Source organism: Coregonus clupeaformis, chromosome 39, assembly GCF_020615455.1.
Source record: "Coregonus clupeaformis isolate EN_2021a chromosome 39, ASM2061545v1, whole genome shotgun sequence".
Lineage (NCBI taxonomy): Eukaryota > Metazoa > Chordata > Actinopteri > Salmoniformes > Salmonidae > Coregonus > Coregonus clupeaformis.
The window spans coordinates 20,308,492-20,333,711 of NC_059230.1; the positions used below are offsets into that span (position 1 = coordinate 20,308,492).

Below are 25,220 nucleotides of genomic sequence, written 5' to 3' on the forward strand. Positions count from 1 at the left end.
ACGTAGGTAGACAAACGTATACAGGTATAGCCGGTTTTTCAGAATGTGCCTTGGTTGAGTTAGTTGTGAAACGTTTTGGCAAGTACACGATGTGTAACACGATAATCAAATAAAACCGTTTTATTATTATAATCAACATTTTACAAAACTGACAAAACAGTATCCTTCCCCACCCTAACCCCATCCTTCATTGAATTCTGATACTTGCTCTTATTTGGGTATCATGAAAAAGGGTCATATTCACAAGCTTTAGTTTCACATTTTATAAAATAACGTAACAGTCTGAATAACACTTGGAGTGGGATATAATGGAGAATATAAAACCAACATTTGAGGTAGTAATGGCTTGGCGCCACATACAGTCAACAGTTTGATTAAAATTTCAGAATGTTTGTAGTAAAACTAATCTATGAAAGTGCAGTGCATGATTGGTACATGATTGTCTCATCCATCTCCATTGGCCCATGGCTCATGAGTGGTGGGATGCCATTTGTTGAAAGGTCTGAGCCTGTGTCCATGACTGGCATCATACTTGGCACGCCCATGCCCATCTCTCTGGAAGGGGGCACTGCCAGCACCCCAAACTCCACCTCAAAGCTCCCCTTCGCCTCTCCATTCTCACGGCGTATCAGCATCTCGTACTCCCCGAACCGGATCAGGGCCTTATCTGGCAGCTCTGCCCTCTCCAGGAACCCCAGCTCAGACCCATTGACCTTCATGCGTACCTTCTGGCTCAGGTTCTGCACAGAAAATATCATGTCCGGGCTGTTGGAGGTGCGGTAGGCCTGCAGGGACAGCTGCTTGCGGGAGACCCGGGGGTCGGCCAGAGCGAAGGTGCAGGCCTGGGCATCCCTACCCAGCCTCATTGGGTCCTCAGCCTGGTGCTTGTGTCTGGTGTCCAGAGGCAACATGCAGTACAGAGCCCTGGAGGCCTGCTGGGGGTGGTAGAGCTGGATCTGGAGGCAGGTCATCAGCTCCTCTGTTTCCACCGTTTGAGACACCTCCATGATGGGTCTTATGATGGCTGATGCAATTGAAGGGGGGTTGTCTTTCACTTTCAGGTTCACTTGGTCTAAGAGAAAAACAGAGGAATATTCAATTGATTACTTGTTGTTATTCTGGCACTAAATAAGTCTCATTACTAGACAGAGAATAACAGCTCAGATAGAGGATGTCAGAGGGTGATGGAATGAAAAACACAATTCTATTGCTCTATTCCATAGAGGGAATGTTCAGAGTATTTCCATAAAGCAGTTACATTTGTAGTTCTTAGAATTGTGTCAGAATTGCATCAACATTCCACACACCCAGCCTCAGTCACCATTTCCTCTAAAACGTTCACTGGCTTAAAGTAATTCCACTGTGCTATGAAGGTAGCTTAGTGGTTAAGAGCGTTGTGCCAGTAACCGAAAGGTCGCTGGTTCTAATCCCCGAGCCGACTAGGTGAAAAATCTGTCGATGTGCCCTTGAGCAAAGCACTTAACCCTAATTGCTCCTGTAAGTCGCTCTGGATAAAAGCGTCTGCTAAATGTAAATGTAGACTTGTTCATACAAGTATATACAGGGAAACAGCTTTGGATAGACTGCTTTTTCGTCAAAGTCTATATTGTCATAGAGAGGTGAAGAACATGTTAGATATCATATCATCTGCTTTTGTCTTCCACACTTATGTTGTTCTTAAGCACTAATAACAATACTAGGCTAGTCTAACATTTGAATGAGAATTACATATCATGACATTCATTCAAACAACAAAACCATTCTGAATGTTCACTTCCAAACTTGCTATTTCTTACCTGTAAAGTTGGGTAGGCTGTAGGATTATTTATTTTGCTCGCAGCGTCTCGAAAGATCAGGCTACAGGATACAGTAGGCTGTCTCCGACCGTTGATTTGCTTTGTTTACTAGAACGCGTACAACTGTTGCCTACTGGCGCACCAAGTGTTGTGTCAACTATAACGGGTATTGGAGGACACTGCCGAGAGCAAAAAAAAAAAAAACAGGACGGGGACGATCATTACGTCAGCCAGCAGCACCACACTTGCTTGCCATTATCCTGTTTTAGCACTAGATGGTTAGGGAACGTCTGGTTATGCTTTCACCTTGGCAGGTTCCATGCAACTTCCTTACGATTTTCAGTAACAGGCAGGATCATAAGGCTATTTTATGACGGTGTGAGTACAGTCTATAAAGAAGCAGTATCAATGAAACCAAATAGCTTCTTATTGCTTGCCAAATGAACTGTTCTGGGAAAGGGGGGCTTATTTCAATCATCGACTGCCATCTGTAATCAGCATGCCAAAACAACCCTGAAGCAGTAAAACTAATCTTGGTTGCATGCAACACAGTTCTACAGATAATGGTGATAATAAAGTGAAGAAAAATGTGGCTATATGTGTTAAAATACGGATACCAGGCAAGCTAATATCACAAGTTATACCATTCGAATTAGTTGGTTCGAATAGTAGCATAATCATAATATTATGTACTTGGCTAATAAATAACCTTAACTTGCCAAGGCAGTTTCAAGCTATTCACTGTTTGTTATATTGTAGCTAACTAATTCATGTGACTGATGGTCTGCATCACTTTCCTACTCATGGTGTTAGCTACGCTGTAACAACTTAAAATGCCATTGGTAAATTCACAGGCTAATCAAATAACAATGGTTGTCTAACCAATCAGCTGTGCTAACGCATCTCAGTAGGCGGGGGTTTTCCGTTTCTTAGAACGCGGTGTACACTTTTTTTTTACTATAGTGAATTAGCTAACTGATTGAGGTGAGTGTTTACATTTACATTTTAGTCATTTAGCAGACGCTCTTATCCAGAGCGATTTACAGTTAGTGAGTGCACACATGTTCATACTGGCCCCCCGTGGGAAACGAACCCACAACCCTGGCGTTGCAAGCGCCATGCTCTACCAACTGAGCTATTCAATCTTTCTGGTCGATAACATTTTTAAATAGCTGCTGTACTAAAACATTTGACGCGAGGTTTATCCTTGTGGAATGTCTACCCGTACGGAAGAATATTCTCAGGTTTTTGCAGTAACAAGCTTTTGGAGTGCCTCTTCTCGGACGTATACACGCGTGTTGGGGGTGGCTAGTAACTAGCTACGCTAACTCATTTGCCAAGCTAGCTACTTTAGGTAGGTAACGTTAGCTAGACAACAAGATATACAATATTCTACGCCGTTTTCTAGGAATGTTTGTTTGTGGTTGCATGAAAGTTGGTTTGCTGAAATAATAAGCTTATCTGCGTTTTCGAAGTTTGAAAACGACCGGTTTCTGGCGAAAGTGGTTAACTAGCATTCTAGATGGCTAGCCGCCTTGATGCCCGATATGTGCACTGCACTTTGTCATGTAAACCTGCTCGCTAGCTAGTCAGATAGCTAGCATCTACAAGTAAGTATTTGATAATATGGTTAGCTAGCTATCTAGTCAAGTTTGAGATACATATCCAGTCAGTAAGTAACTTTAAAGGTTTTGAGTAAATGGGCCAACAACATTGACTGAATAAGTGGCCCTGGGGAGGGGGGTTGTGCCTAATTGTCTCATCATTGATATTTCCCCCCTCTCACCTCAGGATTTCTACAACACTGCTTCAAGGATGGTCAAGATCTTCATTGGGAACCTCCCTTGAGAGGCTGACAAGGATGAAATTCAGGCATTGTTCTCACAGTACGGTGCCGTCACAGAATGCGCCATCGTCAATAATTTCGCTTTCGTCCACATGGATGACCATAAGTCTGCCACCAAAGCCATCCGCAGCCTGCACCTCTACAAGCTGCATGGCACGGCGATAAACGTCGAGGATAATCACGGGAAGAACCAGGGAGCCGTCAAACTCCACGTGACTAACGTGGAGAAAGGCAACAACGATGAGCTCCGCACTTTGTTCGAGGAGTACGGCACAGTGTCTGAATGTGCGATCGTCAAAAACGTTGCGTTTGTGCACATGGACAACTCAAATGAGGCTTTGGATGCCATCAAGGGATTAGACAACGTGGAATTCCAGGGTAAGATTTATGCTGTTTAAGAAGGTTACACATTTAGAAATGTGGCTACTACCTCTCTTCCACCTAATCATGTTTTTTGGCATTTCTCCCCCTAATAGGGAAACGTATCCATGTCCAGATATCAAAGAGCCGTCCCAGGTATGAGGAGGAAGAAGACTACCCCCCACCCCCACCTGAGAGGGGAGGATACTGGCCCCCCCGTGGGTAGCCACGGGGGGGCCAGATCTCCCACCCCCTAGCTATCTAAGAGGTCGTCACCCACGCCCTCATCACGGGTACCCTGCTCCACCCCCGAGACAAGCTCCTTACCAGAGCGTGCTTATGAGCGCGAGAGGGAGAGCTATGCTGTGGTGGATTACTATGAGAAATACAGGGCTCGACCTGCCCCTCACGACCCATACGAGCGTCGCCCCTTCCCTCCTCCCCCGTCCGCGTACTACGCCAGGGACCGCAGTCCCATTCGTAGAGCCCCTCCTCCCACCATGCCCCCCTCCGGTAACGGTTACTCCTATGAGCGTTCCCGACTCTCCCCCGTCTCTCGGCCCGCGATGTACAACCTACCCCGTACCAGGGACCCCTACGCCGACAGGTTGCCACCACCGGCCCGCTATTACTAAGCAGCGCACACCGGCGCTTGACTCAAGGTGAGAATAGGCCTGCGCTACAAACATTCTAATGGGAAATGGGAGGCGAAGTAGTACCTATCCTCTATATGGAGGGTCCAAGGTCACTCGATGCACTCTTTAGACGGGCTTCATGCCTCAGTTCTGAGTGAGGAATGGTCTGACAGTTGCTCTTCGCTAAACCTCCAGTATAACTGAAATGCTTGAATTGGGAGAAAAAGCATGTGTAAAAGAGTGCTCTGTGACAAATCGTAATTCTTAATCCTCATCTGCACTTCTGGTGTATGGGCAATGATTGAGCTAAACAGAAATCATGTATTGGTAAAGGTGAGGAACTGATATAGAGAATTAATTTCACCATTTAGATTGAAGTATTTCACCAAAGTTGCTGATGAGAATGGAATGATGAATGTAGATCATTCATAAATGAAACACGTGTTCGCTGCGGGTGTAACGGGCACTTGACTTGTGTGTGGTTTGCTCTCTTTCCAGGTTTATTTATTTCAACAAGATATGCGTCCTCATCACCGCCGTCGTCTCCTGATGCGCACAGCGATCGTCTGTGGCTGAGCGTGTTTCCTTCTCAGGAGGAATTGTAATGCATGACTTCTCGTCATCTAAAACACTTTTATTACACTCGTATTGTTTTGCCCTTTTTTGTTTTGCATTGTTTTAGTTTTGTGCTTTAGCTACCTTTTTAGTCTCAGGCTCCCAGAAGCCTTTTAGTTGTGCGTTTTTATTTTACGTTCCAATATTTAGTCTCTCTGGGACAATGTAGAAAAGGCATAATAAAACCACTACGACAGACTAGTTGGTTAATTTCTAAATTTTACAAATATTTGCTGATGGTAGCTAGTTACCCCAAGGGTGGATAACATCCTTTTTTGTCATCAGAAGACATTATTTAAATGTAATTTTTTTTCTCCAAAAGATGTTAAATCATCTTATCGCAGATTCTTATATCACAATCAGTGATTCAATGGCGGATGATCAGTTGCTTGTCATTACATTTTAATAATTGAATCGTGATCATGTGAAGGGGGTTATATGCCTGATATAATACATTAAGAATCGTCCTCTACTAATGTCAAATAACGTGGTCATCTCTTGTGTATCGCCTCGACTTCAAGCGCTCAATCGCAATTGAACTATACCTATCTGCCCCTTCACTGACGATTTTATTTATTTCGGTGTCATGGGTTGGATTGATAGGGCTTTATTGTCATGTCCCCAGTTCTCACCATAGTACACTTGGCATGATGGTGTTCTGAGCACCCTTACTCTGGAAGCATCTCTGGAGAGATGTTCTTGGCACAGCCTGCAGTAACTTAACCAGGTAAGATGGGAATCGAGATCAGTTGTGGGTTGTATGAAACTTAGGGTTAAACGTGATGAATTTAGGTACACATGAGTCGAGAGGTATTTTCCAATTTAGTACATGAGAATGGCAAATTACCTCTGTTTGCTTGATTTAGGCCAGGCATGGATGGGTAATAGTTTTTTATGTACTTCCTTTCCAAAACTAAATTAGCAATATGGCTGCGTTTAGACAGGCATCCCAATTTTTATATATTTCCCCCACTAATTGGTCTTTTGACCAATCACATCAGATCATTTTCAGAGCTGAGCTGATTGGTCAAAAGACAAATGAGTGAAAAAAAGATCAGATTTGGGCTGCGTGCATAAACGCAGCCTTTGTCAACCAAACGTCTAAAGGGGCAATCTGGGATTCATCAACATTTTGGGACTTTTACATTAATGAGGTATAGGCCTAGCCATTGATTCTTGAAGAATATAACTTAAATGCCTCATGACCTTCAACTGTCCTACCCAAAAATATAAGTTCATCAGAGCCCCACATATAAGCTTGTCTTACTCAATTGTTTGTAAACAAACTGTAGCTTCAAAACATGGTCAAAACTGCAATTTTGTCCTTGTATCATTTGCGCCGTCTATGAATTTCAAAGTGGTTAGCCTACATTTCTCAAGACTCTGTTAACCAAACAAGTGGTGTTTTTCTGTTTTTATCCCAGATTGCACTTTAAACATACAGTGCATTCTGAAAGTATTCAGACCCCTTGACTTTTTCCACATCTTGTTACAGTACTGCCTTATTCTAAAATGGATTAAATTATGTTTTGCCCTCAATCAATCTACACACAATACCCCATAATGACAAGGCGAAAACAGGTTTTTTCGAACATTTTTCAAATTGATAAAAAACAGAAATACCTTAGTATATAGACCCTTTGCTATGAGACTTGAAGTTGAGCTCAGGTGCATCCTGTTTCTATTGATCATCCTTGAGATGTTTCTACAACTTGATTGGAGTCCACTTGGTAAATTCAATTGATTGGACATGATTTGGAAAGGCAAAAACCTGTCTATATAAGGTCCCACAGTTGCAGTGCATCTCAGAGCAAAAACCAAGCCGTGAGGTCGAAGGAATTGTCCGTAGAGCTCCGAGACAGGATTGTGTCGAGGCACAGATCTGGGGAAGGGTACCAAACAATTTCTGCAGCATTGAAGGGCCACAAGAACACCGTAGCCTCCATTATTCTTAAATGGAAGAAGTTTGGAACCACCAAGACTCTTCCTAGAGCTGGCCGCCCGGCCAAACTGAGCAATCAGGAGAGAAGGGCCTTGGTCGGGGAGGTGACCAAGAACCCGATGGTCACTCTGACAGAGCTCCAGAGTTCCTCTGTGGAGATGGGAGAACCTTCCAGAAGGACAACCATCTCTGCAGCACTCCACCAATCAGGCCTTTGTGGTAGAGTGGCCAGACGGAAGCCACTCTTCAGTAAAGGGCACATAACAGCCCGCTTGGAGTTTGCCGAAAGGCACCTAAAGGACTCTGACCATGAGAAACAAGATTCTCTGGTCTGATGAAACCAAGAATGAACTCTTGCCAAGTGTCACGTTTGGAGGAAACCTGGCACCATCCCTACGGTGAAGCATGGTGGTGGCAGCATCATGCTGTGGGGATGTTTTTCAGCGGCAGGGACTGGGAGACTAGTCGGGATCGAGGGAAAGATGAACGGAGCAAAGTACAGAGAGATCCTTGATGAAAACCTGCTCCAGAGTGCTCAGGACCTTAAGACTGGGGCAAAGGTTCACCTTCAAACAGGACAACAGCCCTAAGCACACAGCCAAGACGGCGCAGGAGTGGCTTCGGGACAAGTCTCTGAATGTCCTTGAGTGGCCCAGCCAGAGCCCGGACTTGAACCCGATCTAACATCTCTGGAGAGACCTGAAAATAGCTGTGCAGCGACTCTCCCCATCCAACCTGACGGAGCTTGAGAGGATCTGCAGAGAAGAATGGGAGAAACTCCCCAAATACAGGTGTGCCAAGCTTGTAGCGTCATACCCAAGAAGACTCGAGGCTGTAATCGCTTTCAAAGGTGCATCAACAAAGTACTGAGCAAAGGGTCTGAATACTTTTGTAAATGTCATATATATATATATTTTTGTAGAACATTTGCAAAAATGTCTAAAAACCTGTATTTGCTTTGTAATTATGGGGTATTGTGGATAGCTTGATGAGGGGAAAAAACTGTTTAATCCAGTTTGTCAAAGGGTCTGAATACTTTCCGAATGCACTGTAAACATGATGTTGGTTGTGGAAATGTTGTTTGGCATCATTGTGAAGGGTTCAGATTTGTTTTAAATATATACAAAGCTTTTTACTGAGTTTAACAATTCATATAAGGAAATCACTCAATTGAAATAAATGCATTAGGCCCTAATCTATGAATTTAACATAACTGGGAATACAGATATGCATCTGTTGTTCACTGATACCTTAAAAAAAGGTAGGGGCGTGGATCAGAAAACCAGTCTGTATCTGGTGTGACCACCATTTGCCTCATGCAGCGCGACACATCTCCTTCGCATAGAGTTGATCAGGCTGTTGATTGTGGCCTGTAAAATGTTGTCCCACTCCTCTTCAATGGCTGTGCAAAGTTGCTGGATATTGGCGGGAACTGGAACACGCTGTCGTAAACGTCGATCCAGAGCATCCCAAACATGCTCAATGGTTGACATGTCTGGAGAGTATGCAGGCCATGGAAGAATTGGGACATTTTCAGCTTCCAGGAATTGTGTACAGGTCCTTGTGACATGGAGCCGTGAATTATCATGCTGAAACATGAGGTGATGGCGGTGGATGAATGGAACGACAATGGGCTTCAGGATCTCCTCACGGTATCTCTGTGCATTCAAATTACCATTGATAAAATGAAATTGTGTTCGTTGTCCCTAGCTTATGCCTGCCCATACCATAACCCCACCTCCACCTTGACATCAGCAAACATCTAGCCCACAAGACGCCATACACAAGGTCTGCGGTTGTGAGGCCGGTTGGACGTACTGCCAAATTCTCTAAAACGACGTTGGAGGCAGCTTATGGTAGATAAATGAACATTCAGTTCTCTGGCAACAGCTCTAGTTGACATTCCTGCAGTTAGCATGCCAGTTGCACACTCCCTCAAAACTTGAGACATCTGTGGCATTGTGTTGAATGACAAAACTGCACATTTTAGAGTGGTCTTTTATTGTCCCCAGCACAAGGTGTACCTGTGTAATGATCATGCTGTTTTATTAGCTTCTTGATATGACACACCTGTCATGTGCATGGATTATATTGGTAAAGGAGAAATTATCACTAACAGGGAAGTAAACAAATGTGTTCACAACATTTTAGAGAAATATGTGTGTATGGAAAATGTATTGGTTTTTTATTTCAGCTCATGAAACATGGGACCAGCACTTTACATGTTGTGTTTATATGTTTGCTCAGTGTAATTCCATCCATAAGCAAGCAGAGACAAAGTCTTACGGTCAGCAGGTTCATATTGTTGTGGGGGTGTATTCATTAGTGGACACCAAAGCGAAACATTTTGCAATGAAAACAAGCGTTTCTTATTGGACAAGTTAATGTTACTGAGTCCCTCTCCTTTTCAGACCGTTTGGTTCCTAGTGAATGCACCCCTTCGTTTGATGTTCTAGGGCCCTGGTAAGTTACAAAAGTATAATTCATTAAGCAATCATATGTATTGTAACCTAAACTGTAAATAGTTGTATTGGTTTGTATAGCTGGACAACTCTCTCCCCCCAATAAAATATATCCTAATAAAATGTTTAGAATCATGATCTTGTTTGTTCACTAAGGGTTGATAGTGCCCTTTCCAAACGAGGGTACTGTACATACAACGTTGGAAGGCTGGCCACGCGAGACTACAGATGTGATTACAGATCATGTGTAATTTCCGTTGCCGGGTAGCCAACACATAATCTATCATTTTCTATGAACCCATTTATAGCCACCATCATGACTGGTGATGAGATCCTTTTGGTGTGTCTGTAGTGTGTTCCCTTTGTGGAAGCCTACTGCCCTCTGCTGGATAGTTGGTGTACATACAGATCAAAGAAGTCAAGACATAGCTGTGGCACAGGATATTATGTGCTTCTCAAAATCCCCTTACACCACAATGCTCCCACTCTTACCCAATAAAAAGTAATCTAAACCATCTGTATGTATTTAAAAAGATTATTACAAATGTTAGTATAATTTATTCGATAAAAGCCAGAATCTATTAGTGAAGGTGATGAAGGCAAAACTGGAGAAACAGGAAAAAGTCTCAGCACATTTCCGGTTAGATGCAAATGTATGTAATTGTGGCTGAGCTTTCGCTCAGTCGACCTTCATCAGAGCATGTTTCCACAGACAATAGTGGGACAGATAAGGCCACACAGTGAGCCAGAGATAATGACCACTAATCTAAAGTATCCCAAAGGGCCACTAGATGTTTTCTACTAGAACAAAACACATGTACAAATAAAAAATGTGGTGTTAGTATAAGGAACCCATACTCTCAAAAAGGGAGCAATACAGCTGAAAAGCGCCCATAAAAGAAAGCTAAGGAAAACACCTGTTAACAAACCTCCAAACGAGCTTCAATGCCATACAACACTCCTTCCGTGGCCTCCAACTGCTCTTAAACGCTAGTAAAACTAAATGCATGCTCTTCAATCGAACGCTGCTTGCACCCGCCCGACTAGAATCACTACTCTCGGCGGGTCTGACTTAGAATATGTGGACAACTACAAATACCTAGGTGTCTGGTTAGACCGTAAAATCTACTTCCAGACTCACATTAAGCATCTCCAATCCAAAGTTAAATCTAGAATCGGCTTCCTATTTCGCAACAAAGCCTCCTTCACTCATGCTGCTAAACATGCCCTCGTAAAACTGAGTATCCTACCGATCCTTGACTTCGGCGATGTCGTTTACAAAATAGCTTCCAACACTCTACTCAGCAAATTGGATGTAGTCTATCACAGTGCCATCCGTTTTGTCACCAAAGCCCCATATACTACCCACCATTGTGACCTGTACGCCCTCGTTGGCTGGCCCTCACTACATATTCGTCGCCAAACCCACTGGCTCCAGGTCACCAGGTCATCTATAAATCACTTCTAGGCAAATCCCCACCTTATCTTAGATCATTGGTCACCATAGCAACACCCACCCGTAGTATGCGTTCCAGCAGGTATATCTCACTGGTCATCCCCAAAGCCAACACCTCCTTTGGCCGCCATTCCTTCCAGTTCTCTGCTGCAAATGACTGGAACGAACTGCAAAAATCTCTGAAGCTGGAGACACTTATCTCCCTCACTAACTTTAAGCATCAGTTGTCAGAGCAGCTTACCGATCACTGCACCTGTACACAGCCCATCTGTAATTAGCCCACCCAACTACCTCATCCCCATATTGTTATTTACATTGTTATTTATTTTGCTCATTTGCACCCCAGTATCTCTATTTGCACATAATCTTCTGCACATCTATCACTCCAGGGTTAATACTAAATTGTAATTATTTTGCACTATGGCCTATTTATTGCCTTACCTCCATCATTTACTACATTTGCACAAACTGTATATATATTTTCTATTGTGTTATTGACTGTACGTTTTGTTTATTCCATATGTAACTCTGTGTTGTTGTTTTTATCGCACTGCTTTGCTTTATCTTGGCCAGGTCGCAGTTGTAAATGAGAACTTGTTCTCAACTGGCTTACCTGGTTAAATAAAGGTGAAAAAAACAAAACAAAAACAAACAACATATACAACACTATATACAGTGCCTTCAGGAAGTATTCACACACCTTGACATTTCCACATTTTGTTGTGTTACAGCCTGAATTCAAAATGGATTACATGGATTTTTTTCTCACCCATCTACACACAATACTCCATAATGATAAAGCGAAAACATGTTTTTAGAAATGTTAGCAAATGTATTGAAAATTAAATACATATAAATCTAATTTACAGAAGTATTCACAGCCCTTTGCTATGACGCTCCAAATTGAGCTCAGGTTCATCCAATTTCCTTTGATTAGCCTTGAGACGTCGCTATAACCTGATTGGAGTCCACTTGTGGCCAATTCAATTGTTTGGGCATGATTTAGAAAGAAACACACCTGTCTATATAAGGTCCCACAATTGACAATGCATGTCTAAAATGTAAATGTAAATGTAAACTTTGGTTCGGAAAGAGACGGAGGAAGTATGGAGAAGTCAGAGATAGCCAGACTTGTAAAGTGGGCTAAGGAACACAAGTTGGGTTTTGGAGAAACACATTCAGTGTGTGCTTTGCAAGCAATGCAGCGGATGAATGCAGGGCAAGAGAGTGGTGAACGGATAAACGTGGTTATGGACAGCGAAGAAAAAGAGCTGAGTGTAGTGGGAAGATGTGTGTTGAGGAAGAATCTGGACCAGTAGGAGTGACATTTTTGGTGAAAGTGGACCCTTGCCTTTTGGCGGATCCATTTGTGGTTTCAGGATGGGTGAGAAAGGTGTTGGGTGTAGTTAAATCAGTGAAGGTAACCTGTAGGGACTTGTGATATTTGTTTGTGTTTCTTCAGACCAGAGGGAGAAGAACTTGTCACGCAACTTGGGTCAAGATCTGTTTCTTGCTTTGCTCTTAGGAATAGGGCACCATTGAAAGGAGGGATTTCTGGGGTAATGTTAAGTGTGGAGGTGGAGTAATTGAAGTTGAAAATTCCTGGTGTTTTTGATGCCCGCCGTTTGGTGCGACACAGACCCGGGGGGTGCGTGGTGTGGTGAAACAGATGAGTCATTGTCAGTCCTTTTGAGTTTTGAGTCAGTCTACCAGACAAAGTCATGTTAGGATATATCAGTTATCTTGTTTGAGCCGAACCCACTGCAGTGTTTCAGGTGCAACATTTATGGTCATGTTGCAGCATTGTGTAGGAGGCAGATTCCAATATGTGGGAAGTGTGCAGTAGGGCATTGGACAGAGGATTGTGTAATTCCATGATCCCTCTACAGCACACCTGGTCACATGACCCACTCACAGCCAGGAGCCAAGTGAGTGGAGATACTCTTCTCAAATGGGAAGACTTGCTCTTGTCCCACAATGTCCTCTGATTTCTCAGGGTTGGAATTTCTAAGGCATTCCAGCTGTCAAACCAGTTGAATACATGATCGTCTGATCCCACTCTGGTATTCCCACTCTGGTATTCTCCCGAGTGGCGCTGTGCCACTAGAGATCCTGGTTCGAATCCAGGCTCTGTCGTAGCTGGCCGTGACCGGGAGACCCATGGGGCGGCGCACAATTGGCCCAGCGTCGTCTAGGGTAGGGGAGGGAATGGCCGGCAGGGATGTAGCTCAGTTGGTAGAGCATGGCGTTTGCAACGCCAGGGTTGTGGGTTCGATTCCCACGGGGGTATGAAAAATAGAAAAATAATGTATGCACTCACTAACTGTAAGTCGCTCTGGATAAGAGCGTCTGCTAAATGACTAAAATGTAAATGTGTAGTGTTGGTGGATAAAGTTGTGTGTGACAATTGTAGGGGTGCTCATGTTGCTGGGGATCGGAAGTGTCCGGTGCGAAAGAGGCAGATTGAAGTGGTCAGAGTAGTGCAGAGGGTGTCGTATGCTTAGGCAATGAAGAAGGTGGAGGAGGATGGGTCAAGGGTGAGGGATCCTGAGAGGATCCCAGTGAGTAGTAGATTGGTGCCAGCACAGAGGGATAGGGTAACGAGTGAGTTATGTTTCAGTAAGGATGGCTTCTTAGCGCTCATAGCAATGGTTATCAACTGTACCACAGAAATGGAAAGTAAATAACAGAAAATAGATGTTGTGGTGGCAGCTGCTGAGAAGTATCTGCTAAATGACAAAATGTAAAAATAAATGTAAGTATGTAAGATTTGACTTCAGAAGAGTTACAGGGTGTGTTGAGGGATGGTGTCCTATCCTCCCAGGCTGTTGGCAGGAGCAGATGGGGTCAAAGTAGTGGTTTGCCTCTACATCAACTCCAACTTGTGTGCTAACTCCAGCGCGGTGGAAGTATCGACCTACTGTTCACCCGTCTTGGAATACCTGATGGTCAAATGCCGACCCTTCTACCTCCCGAGGGAGTTTTCAGCTGTTATCATGACTGTTGTATACATTCCACCTCAGGATAAAAAAAGAACAAGCTGGCACCTAACGAACTGTACAAGGCTATAAACAAGCAAGAAAACCTACACCCTGAAGCTGCTTTTCTGGTTGCCGGCAACTTTAATTCCGCGTCACTAAGACACGTGACGCCCAACTTCCAACAACACGTCTCCGACGCCACTAGGGGCGATAAAGACCACTTTTGTTCTACCCACAAGCATACAAGGCCCTCCCTCTTCCGCCATTCGGCAAATCACATCATGACTCCCGTACTCCTACTTCTTGTTTACAAGCAGGAACTAATTTAGGAAGTACGTGTGACTCTCTCCGTTGAAAAATGTTAATCAGAATCAGAGATTATGCTACAGGACTGCTTTGCTAGCGTTGATTGGAATATGTTTCGAGACTCCGCCGATAACATTGACGAGCTAACCACCTCCTTCACCGGCTTCATTAGAAAATGTATCAACGACATTGTCCCAACAGTGAGGGTTTGCTGCTTCCCCAATCAAAAGCCCTGGATTAACACCAAGGTTGGCGCTAAACTAAAGGACAGGGCTATCGCACGCAGAGCTATCGTAGACAACCCTGAGGCTACGGTTGAGGACAGGAATAAGTATGGTCATGCTATGGGGTGGTGGGTTTTTAATGACTGTGAGTGGCAACTGCAGAGAAGTACCTGGGTGTGTGATACTTTACTGCAGAAGCGTTAATGGGGTGGTGATTTATATTTTTTATGAAAAGTGGTATATAGGTGTAGGGTTAGTTGGTGGTGCAATTATTATGCTTTTTTTCCTTTTAGAAACAGGAATAATGAAGATAATTTAATGTAGGTAGGCCGTGATTGGCCTTACACTTTAGTACAGTAGGTGGCGGTGTATGCACCTTTTAAGTTGGATGCGATCCGCCAAACCCAATCCCAAAGAAGAAGAAGAAGAAGCGCTGTAATAGCAGAAACTATACCATGAAGTCCAAGGAACTGTCCGTAGATCTCCGAATTAGAATTGTGATTAGGCATATATCTGGGAAGGGTATAAAACAATTTCTAGAATGTTGAACGTTTCCAAGAGCACAGTGGTCTCCATAATTGGGAAATTGAAAAAATATGGAACTACCCAGACTGCCTAGAGCTGGCCGTCCGACTAAACTGAGCAACCGTGCAAGAAGGACCTTGGTCAGGGAGGTGGACCAAGAACCCAATGACCACTCTGACAGAACGACAGAGTTCCTTGGCTGAGATGTGAGAACCTGCCAGAAGGACAAGTCTCTACAGCACTTCACCAATCTGGGCTTTATGGGAGAGTGGCCAGACGGAAGCCACTCCTGAGAAAAAGGAAAATGACAGCACGCCTGGAGTTTACAAAAAGGCACGTGAAAGACAGCGCACAAGGCAAAAGATTATGTGGTCTGATGAGGCTAAAATTGAACTATATGGCCTGAATGTAAAGCACTGTGTCTGGAGAAGACCAGGCACAGCTCCTCACCCGTCTAACACCATCCCTACTGTGAAGCATGGCGGTGGCAGCATCATGCTATGGAGATGCTTTTCAGTGGCGGAGACTGGTAAGGATAAAGGGAACTATGAGTGGAGCCATGATGAGAACCTGCTTCAGAGTGCAAGTGACGATTTACATTCCAACAGGACAATGACCCCAAGCATACAGTCAAAGCAATGGTGGAATGGCTTCAGAACAAGAACTTAACAGAGCATGAAAAAATCTGCAAGGAAGAATGAGAGAAAATCCCCCAAATCCCCAAATCCTGTTCAAAGCTGATACAGACATAGCCAAGACGACTCAAAGCTGTAATCACTGCCAAATGTGCTTTTACTAAGTATTGACTCAGGGGTGTGAATACTTATGTAAATGATATATTTCTGTATTCAATTTTCAATAAATTTGCTAACATGTTTTCACTTTGTCATTATGGGGTATTGTGTGTAGATGGGTGAGGAAAAAAATGAAGATTAAATTCAGGCTGTAACGCAACAAAATGTGGAATAAGATGTATGAATACTTTCTGAAGGCACTGTACATATGTAGAACCAGGAGAAATCTAGATGAAGGTTAAGGTAACCTGTTGGGGAAGTTTCGGCCCACTAGGGCTGTCATGAATACAGAACACTCTAATACCAGGGTTTGTGTTTGTGTGTGTGTGTGTGTGTGTGTGTGTGTGTGTGAAGCTAAGAAAATGACAATAGGAATTTTAAACATGACCCTCATGTCAAAATCCTCATTAAATCCTAATGTCTGTAGGGAGCCTAAAGTATGAATCCAGAAGAGTTCTCTCTGGCAGAGTACGGTCGTTATCTCTTCCTCTTGCTGACACTTCCACCTTCTCAATGCCCTGGAATTGTAGGGAATACACACTGTGACACTTGACAAAGTGACAAGCAACTGTAATTTTCCTCCTTACATCTTATAGAACTCTTATGTTTGCTTATTTTCTGTTTCAAGCATCTGGATGTCTTGCCCACATGTTGTCACAAACACAGCATAGGATCCTGGCTGAGCGTTGGGTCGGAGGTGAGCATATGCCAGTGTTTCATCACTATGTTTTTAATCATTAAAGCTTTGGGGGTGAACGTAGTAATGCAAGTAACAGAGAACTCCTTCGAAATTGTAACACTTTTTTTGAGTATATCCTGTCAAGGTTTAGAGAGCGCAATTTGGTATGCCTCTTCCACACACAGGGTGGAGTAACCCCTGTCCAGAAAACATTGTTTCATGTTGACAGCTTTATCAATAAAGTCCTATAGAACTGGCTCTTGGGTAAGCCTTTTTTTAAGGGCACTAGGATGAGTGCTACTTGCTAGGAGAAAAGCGTTTGTCAGTCTCTTTCTGATACAGAGTGGTGATAAGTTCCCCATTAGCAACCTCTATTCACATGCCCAAGAAATGGACACGCTTATGGTCATATTCAATAGAGAACTTCAGGTCAGTGTTCATAATGTTAAAAAAGGAAGTGAATTCATGGAGTTCTTGTTCAGTGCCAATCCACACACAGAGAATATCATCAATATACCTGAACCATTTGAGGAGAAGTAAGGGCTCCTGGTCTCATCATAGATAAACTTTTGCTCAAAATAGCCCACATATAAATTGGAATAATTACGGGCAAAGGTGGAGGCCATCGCAACTCCACTAACTTGAAGGAACATTTATTTTACGAAGGCAAGGTAGTTGAGCTTGAGAACTAGAGAAGCCAATTCACAGATGAATTCACTAAGTAGTGACATTTCTCTGTCACGTTACTATAGGTAATATTCCAGTGCATCTAGGCCTTTTTCATGAGAGAAATTATTGTAGAGGCTCTGTAGATCAAATGTAGCCCGCTATTGTGTAGCAGAATGTATTAGTAAATTATGTTAATCGCAGATACAGAGCATGCTGCGTTTTTATTTATATATACAGATGCTGTGTTTTTATATATAAATAAAGCATGCTCTAAAAACACATTTTTACAATGCTCTCACATAAATTGTAGAAATGACACTTGGGATAGCATAAAGTAATCCTTCTACCCCCCCCTTACCCCACCCCCATAAAAAAATATATATATTGTAAAGTGGTTATCCCACTGGCTATAAGGTGAAAGCACCTATTTGTAAGTCGCTCTGGATAAGAGCGTCTGCTAAATGACGTAAATGTAAATGTAATGTACTGTGTCTAGACACAATTAGGACTTTGTGGCTGTGTTAACTAGTGACGACCGAAACTCATGCCTACCGCCCAACAATGCTTGTCTAACCAATCAGCTTTGACAAAGCATCTCAGTAGGCAGGGTTTATCCGCTTCTTAGAACGCTGGAGTAGCCATTTTTTCTTGTGTGAATGTGAGGTAGATAGTTGATTGAGGTAAGTCCCATTCAATCTTTCTTGGTCGATAAAACAAATGTAAATAACTTTACTAAAACATTTGAAATCGATACAAAGTGTATATTAATGTAATGCCTACGAGTACTAAGTAATATTCTCAGTGTTTTGCAGTAGCAAAAGGGTTTTTAGAGTGCTCCTCTTCTCGGACGGATACGTGTGAGCTGGTGGCAATCTCGTTAGCGCAATTGCTAAGCTACGTTAGCTGCTTTAGCTATCTAGCTAGACAAGATATACAATATTCTTTGCCGTTTTCTAGGCATGTCTAATTTCGGTCGCAGAAAATTTAGTTTCCCTTGGCATTATCATGTTGAGGAAATAATACGCGGCTTATCTGCGTTTTCGAAGTTTGAAAACGACCGGTTTCTGGACAAAGTAGTTAGCTAGCATGCTAGTTAGCTAGACAGCTAACTACATAGTGGTGAGGAGGAGTCTACCGTGTCCGGAAGCGAATTCACCATACATTTTCTGTATTCAGGGTTCACTCAAAACATCGTTTTAAGCGTTGTTTTACTATTCACAGTTACAGTTGAATTCGAGATTGTATATCGATTTGTTCTCCTTAAATATGTCATCTGATTTATTCGTTGAAGTCTTTTCGCCTCCAGCTCTTAAATAAGGGCATTAAAACTAGGGTTAGGCCGGGTCTCCTGAATTAGCTCGTTTAACCCTTTTCCGTCTAAGCTAGCTGAACTATGCTGGTTTTCCTCAACTTCAAAACTGCTTTGGTAGTTATACAGTCATATAACTAAAATGTTCTGGAAAGAAACTTGAAAATTGTGTTTTTTGTTGAATAGTCACGACTGCTTCGAGATATGTGGTATGACGATAGTGGCGAAGGATATCGTTGCCATTGCTACTTAACGCGGATCCAAGTTCAGTTTTGAGATCCACCGGCGTCATTGGCGTAGGGTTAGCTGGACGTTTCTGAATGGTCTTGGAACTGTGACAACGGGCAGCCTCTCCCCGCTTGGCTCGATGGGATATGTAGTGATTTTGCCAAGACAGGCAGATATGTACACGGTCTTGTACCCTTAACCTTTTTTCAACTAACTATCATATTTGTTGATTAAATCGGACTTTATTAACATAACGAGTAATCCAGGAATGTCACGAGGAAACTCAAGGAAATAGCAAAATCACAGATCGCAATGACTACAATGAATGGCTAAATTACTTCCGATCCCTCAATTGTTAATACCTGAAACCAGTGTACTGCACTTTGTAATGTTAATTAACTAGCATCTACAAGTAAGTAGCAAAGGAATTTGATGATAATGTGGTTAGCTATCTAGTCAATTTTGAGATGTATATCCAGTCAGTAATTTAAAGATTTTGAGGAAATGGACCAACAACATTACCTGGATAAGTGGCCCGGGTGGTGGGGCTCGTTGTCTCATCAATGATATTTCCCCCTCACCTCAGGCTTTCTACAACACTGCTTCAAGGATGGTCAAGATCTTCATCGGGAATGTCCCTCGGGAGGCAGACAAGGATGAAATTCAGGCATTGTTCTCACAGTACGGTGCTGTCACAGAATGCGCCATCGTCAAGAATTTTGCTTTCGTCCACATGGATGACCGTAAGTCTGCCACCAAAGCCATCCGCAGCCTGCACCTCTACAAGCTGCACGGCACGGCGATAAACGTTGAGGCTAGTCACGGGAAGAACCAGGGAGCCATCAAACTCCACGTGACAAATGTGGAGAAAGGCAATGATGATGAGCTCCGCACCTTGTTCGAGGAGTATGGCACAGTGTCTGAATGTGCTATTGTCAAAAACTTTGCATTTGTGCACATGGACAACTCCGATGAGGCTTTGGATGCCATCAAGGGATTAGACAACGTTGAATTCCAGGGTAAGATTTATGCTGTTTAAGAAGGTTACACTTTAAAACATTTGGCTACTACCTCTCTTCCACCTAATCATGTTTTTTGGCATTTTTCTCCCTAATAGGGAAACGTATCCATGTCCAGATATCAAAGAGCCGTCCCAGGTATGAGGAGGAAGAAGACTACCCCCCACCTCAAAGGGGGGGATACTGGCCCCCCCGTGGCTACCCTGGGGAGAGGCATGATCCTCCACCCCCTAGCTATCTAAGAGGTCGTCACCCACCCCCTCATCACGGGTACCCTGCCCCACCTCCACCACCCCCTCCCCCTAGACGAGCCCCTTACCCAGAGCGTGCTTATGAGCGCGAGAGGGAGAGCTATGCTGTGGTGGATTACTATGAGAAATACAGGGCTCGTCCTGCCACTTACGGCATAATGTCCTATGATGAGAGGCGTGTAGGCTCCTTACCCCCTCCTCCCCCGCCCCCCTCTTCCATGGTCAGGGAGCGCTTCATGACCTCTGGCCTCGACCCATACGAGCGTCGCCCCCTCCCTCCTCCCCCGTCCGCGTACTACGCCAGGGACCGCAGTCCCATTCGTAGAGCCCCTCCTCCCACCATGCCCCCCTCCGGTAACGGTTACTCCTATGAGCGTTCCCGACTCTCCCCCGTCTCTCGGCCCGCGATGTACAACCTACCCCGTACCAGGGACCCCTACGCCGACAGGTTGCCACCGCCACCACCGGCCCGCTATTACTAAGCAGCGCACACCGGCGCTTGACTCAAGGTGAGAATAGGCCTGCGCTACAAACATTCTAATGGGAAATGGGAGGCGAAGTAGTACCTATCCTCTATATGGAGGGTCCAAGGTCACTCGATGCACTCTTTAGACGGGCTTCATGCCTCAGTTCTGAGTGAGGAATGGTCTGACAGTTGCTCTTCGCTAAACCTCCAGAATAACTGTGAAATGCTTGAATTGGGAGAAAAAGCATGCGTATAAGATTGCTCTGCGTCAAATCGTAATTCTTAATCCTCTCCTTGGCACTGCTGGTGTATAGGCAAGGATTGAGCTAAACAGAAATCATGTATTGGTAAAAGTGAGGAACTGATATAGAGTATTCATTTCACCATTTAGATTGAAATATTTCACATATTGCTGATGATGATAATGGAACAATTAATGTAGATCGTCTATAAATGGAAACATGTTCGCTGGGGGTGTAACAGGCGCTTGACTTGTGTGTGTGGTTTGCTCTCTTTCCAGGTTTAAATATTTCAACAAGATCTGCGTCCTCGTCACCGCCGTCGTCTCCTGATGCACGCAGCGATTTACCCCCCTCGTCTGTGGCTGAGCGCGTTTCCTTCTCAGGAGGAATTGTAATGCATGACCTCTCGTCATCTAAAACACTTTTATTACACTCGTATTGTTTTGGCCTTTTTGTTTTGCATTATTTTAGTATTGTGCTTTAGGTACCTTTTTAGTCTCAGGCTCCCAGAAGCCTTTTAGTCAGACGTTTTTTTATTTTACGTTCCAATATTTAGTCCTCTTGATATACTGTAACGTGTCATGATACAAACTTTTGCTGTTAAATCAAATTTCTGAAATTTGATGAATGGAAGCTGCAACACGTTATTATGAAAAGGATGTTATTAATATCAAATAATCGTGACTGTATATCGACTTGAATACGAACCCTCATGTGTTTCCTTTGAAATTAAACCAGCACGTTTGTTCAATCTACGTCTGAAATTATGACAAGTTATGGATTATGAAAAGGTTGCGCTCTGGGACAATGTACAACGGCGTAATAAAACCACTACGACGGACTACAACAATCGACTAGTTGGTTAACTTAATTGGACAAATATTTGCTGATGGTAGCTAGTTTACCAAGGTGGACAACGTTCTTATTTGTCATCAGAGGACATGATTTTAGTAAATAAAATAAACTGAATTGTATAGTCATTTGGAACTTTTTTGATATTTTCTTGTTAAATCATAATCGTATCACAGATTCTTATATCAGTATCAGTGATTCAATGGCGGATGATCAGTTGCTTCACGATATACTTTAACCGTTGAATCGTGATCATGTAAAGGGGATATATAAATTAAGAATCGTCTTCTACCAATGTGAAATAATGTTATCATCACTTATTTCTTCCCTCAACTTCAAGCACTCAATCACAATTGAACTATATCAATATGCCCCTTCACTGCCCATTAATTTATTTAGATGTCAAGGGTTGGATTTACAGGGCTTTATTGTCATGTTCCCAGTTCTCACCATATTACATTTTAGTCATTTAGCAGACGCTCTTATCCAGAGCGACTTACAGGAGCAATTAGGGTTAAGTGCCTTGCTCAAGGGCACATCGACAGATTGTTCACCTAGTCGGCTTGGGGATTCGAACCAGCGACCTTTGGGTTACTGGCCCAGCACTCTTAACCACTAAGCTACCTGCCGCCCCTTGGCATGATGGTGTTCTGAGCACCCTTACTCTGGAAGAGTCTTTGGAGAGATATTCTTGGCACAGCCTGCAGTAACCTAACCAGGTAAGATGGGAATCGGATCAGTTGTGGGTTGTATGAAACTCAGGGTTAAAGATGTGATGAATTTAGGTACACAGGAGTCAAGGTATTTTGGCCAAGAGGTGTTTTCCGAATTTAGTACAGGAAAATGGCAAAAGACCTCTGTGTGCTTGATTTAGGCCGGGCATGGACAGGTAATGCAGTTTTATGTTATTCCTTTCCAAACTAAATGTATGTGTCTTTAAAGGGGCAATCTGGGATTCGTCAACATTTTGGGAATTAAATTAATTATATATATGCCTAGCCATTGATTCTTAAAGAATATAGCTTTAGTGCCTCGTGACCTTAGTTCAGCTGTCCTACCCAACAACAAAAAATTCAGAGCCCCAAATATAAGCTTGTTACTCTATTGTTTGTAAACAATGTTTTTAATTGTAAACAAACTAGCTTCAAAACCTGTTCAGCACTATCCTTTTGAGCTCAGTTGTATCAATAGCTCAGTCTATGATTTTCAGTGGTTTCATTTCTCCAGCCCCATCTCAGCTGTTAACCAAACAATTGGAGGGGACATTGTTTTTTGAATCCAAGATTGCCCTTCCATAAGCAAGCAGGGACCAAATCTTTCCAGGTCAGCAGGTTCATAGTGATGTGGGGATGTATTCTTTAGTGTGCACAGAAGAAAATCCTTTTGCAACGAAAACATGCGTTTATTGGACAAGTTCAGGTTAGTGAGTCTCCCCGTTTTGGCCTGTTTGGTTCCTAATGAATGCATTCCTGCATTCGATGTTCTAGGCCCCTGTTAAATTTAAAAATTATAATTAATTGAGCATTCATATGTACTGAAACCTATACTGGAAATAGTTATATTGGTTTGTAGAGCTGTCATTCCTACTATCCAGTGCCTTTTGGTCCTCATAACTTTTTTAAAAACAAGTGTGTGTGATAGATACATATTATATATATTCACATACACGCATACATACACACATTATATATATATATATATATACATACATACATATATATACATACATGCATACAGTGAGGGGAAAAACGTATTTGATCCCCTGCTGATTTTGTATGTTTGCCCACTGACAAAGAAATGATCAGTCTATAATTTTAATGGTAGGTTTATTTAAACAGTGAGAGACAGAATAGCAACAAAAAAATCCAGAAAAATGCATGTCAAAAATGTTATAAATTGATTTGCATTTTAATGAGGGAAATAAGTATTTGACCCCCTCTCAATCAGAAAGATTTCTGGCTCCCAGGTGTCTTTTATACAAGTAACGAGCTGAGATTAGGAGCACACTCTTAAAGGGAATGCTCCTAATCTCAGTTTGTTACCTGTATAAAAGACACCTGTCCACAGAAGCAATCAATCAATCAGATTCCAAACTCTCCACCATGGCCGAGACCAAAGAGCTCTCCAAGGATGTCAGGGACAAGATTGTAGACCTACACAAGGCTGGAATGGGCTACAAGACCATTACCAAGCAGCTTGGTGAGAAGGTGACAACAGTATGTGCGATTATTCGCAAATGGAAGAAACACAAAATAACTGTCAATCTCCCTCTGCCTTGGCCTCCATGCAAGATCTCACCTTGTGGAGTTGCAATGATCATGAGAACGGTGAGGAATCAGCCCAGAACTACACAGGAGGATCTTGTCAATGATCTCAAGGCAGCTGGGACCATAGTCACCAAGAAAACAATTGGTAACATACTACGCCGTGAAGGACTGAAATCCTGCAGCGCCCGCAAGGTCCCCCTGCTCAAGAAAGCACATATACAGGCCCGTCTGAATGATTCAGAGGAGAACTGGGTGAAAGTGTTGTGGTCAGATGAGACAAAAATCGAGCTCTTTGGCATCAACTCAACTCGCCGTGTTTGGAGGAGGAGGAATGCAGCGTATGACCCCAAGAACACAATCCCCACCGTCAAACATGGAGGTGGAAACATTATGCTTTGGGGGTGTTTTTCTGCTAAGGGGACAGGACAACTTCACTGCATCAAAGGGACGATGGACGGGGCCATGTACCGTCAAATCTTGGGTGAGAACCTCCTTCCCTCAGCCAGGCCATTGAAAATGGGTCGTGGATGGGTATTCCAGCATGACTATGACCCAAAACACACGGCCAAGCCAACAAAGGAGTGGCTCAAGAAGAAGCGCATTAAGGTCCTGGAGTGGCCTAGCCAGTCTCCAGATCTTAATCCCATAGAAAATCTGTGGAGGGAGCTGAAGGTTCGAGTTGCCAAACGTCAGCCTCAAAACCTTAATGACTTGGAGAAGATCTGCAAAGAGGAGTGGGACAAAATCCCTCCTGAGATGTGTGCAAACCTTGTGGCCAACTACAAGAAACGTCTGACCTCTGTGATTGCCAACAAGGGTTTTGCCACCAAGTACTAAGTCATGTTTTTCAGAGGGGTCAAATACTTATTTCCCTCATTAAAATGCAAATCAATTTACAACATTTTTGACATGCATTTTTCTGGATTATTTTGTTGTTATTCTGTCTCTCACTGTTCAAATAAACCTACCATTAAAAGTATAGACTGGTCATGTCTTTGTCAGTGGGAAAACGTACAAAATCAGCAGGGGATGAAATACTTTTTTCCCTCACTGTATGTGTGTGTGTGTATATATATATATATATATGTATGTGTGTGTGTGTGTAAATACAGTGGGGGAAAAAAGTATTTAGTCAGCCACCAATTGTGCAAGTTCTCCCACTTAAAAAGATGAGAGGCCTGTAGTTTTCATCATAGGTACACGTGAACTATGACAGACAAAATGAGAAAAAGAAATCCAGAAAATCACATTGTAGGATTTTTTATGAATTTATTTGCAAATTATGGTGGAAAATAA

General features: G+C 43.1%; 2 protein-coding genes, 1 long non-coding RNA gene and 1 pseudogene across 4 annotated transcripts; 3 read left to right on the forward strand and 1 right to left on the reverse strand.

Annotated features, from left to right (window-relative positions):
- Positions 1 to 105: 105 nt before the first annotated feature.
- Positions 106 to 1,963, reverse strand: LOC121554435 (TRAF-interacting protein with FHA domain-containing protein A). The gene is made up of 2 exons (XM_041868023.2): positions 1,797 to 1,963; positions 106 to 1,072 (listed from the first exon to the last, which is right to left on the reverse strand). Exon 2 carries the CDS (start codon positions 1,005 to 1,007, stop codon positions 408 to 410), a length of 600 nt encoding a protein of 199 aa, XP_041723957.2. The 5' UTR covers positions 1,008 to 1,072; positions 1,797 to 1,963; the 3' UTR covers positions 106 to 407.
- Positions 1,964 to 3,611: 1,648 nt separating this feature from the next.
- LOC121554126 lies at positions 3,612 to 5,450 on the forward strand (annotated as a pseudogene).
- Positions 5,451 to 14,359: 8,909 nt separating this feature from the next.
- Positions 14,360 to 16,878, forward strand: LOC123482878. Its single transcript, XR_006657993.1, has 2 exons — positions 14,360 to 14,730; positions 16,571 to 16,878. It is a non-coding gene; the product is annotated as an uncharacterized LOC123482878 (long non-coding RNA).
- A 1,006-nt stretch (positions 16,879 to 17,884) lies between these two features.
- LOC121554125 (RNA-binding protein 4B) lies at positions 17,885 to 21,785 on the forward strand. 2 transcript variants are annotated; one of them, XM_041867570.2, is made up of 4 exons: positions 17,885 to 17,970; positions 19,414 to 19,846; positions 19,945 to 20,606; positions 21,084 to 21,785. In XM_041867570.2, exons 2-3 carry the CDS (start codon positions 19,438 to 19,440, stop codon positions 20,577 to 20,579), a joined length of 1,044 nt encoding a protein of 347 aa, XP_041723504.1. In that variant the 5' UTR covers positions 17,885 to 17,970; positions 19,414 to 19,437; the 3' UTR covers positions 20,580 to 20,606; positions 21,084 to 21,785. The 2 variants fall into 2 exon arrangements, with proteins under 2 accessions (XP_041723504.1, XP_041723505.1); XM_041867571.2 differs by having other exon boundaries at positions 19,945 to 19,984.
- Positions 21,786 to 25,220: the final 3,435 nt, after the last annotated feature.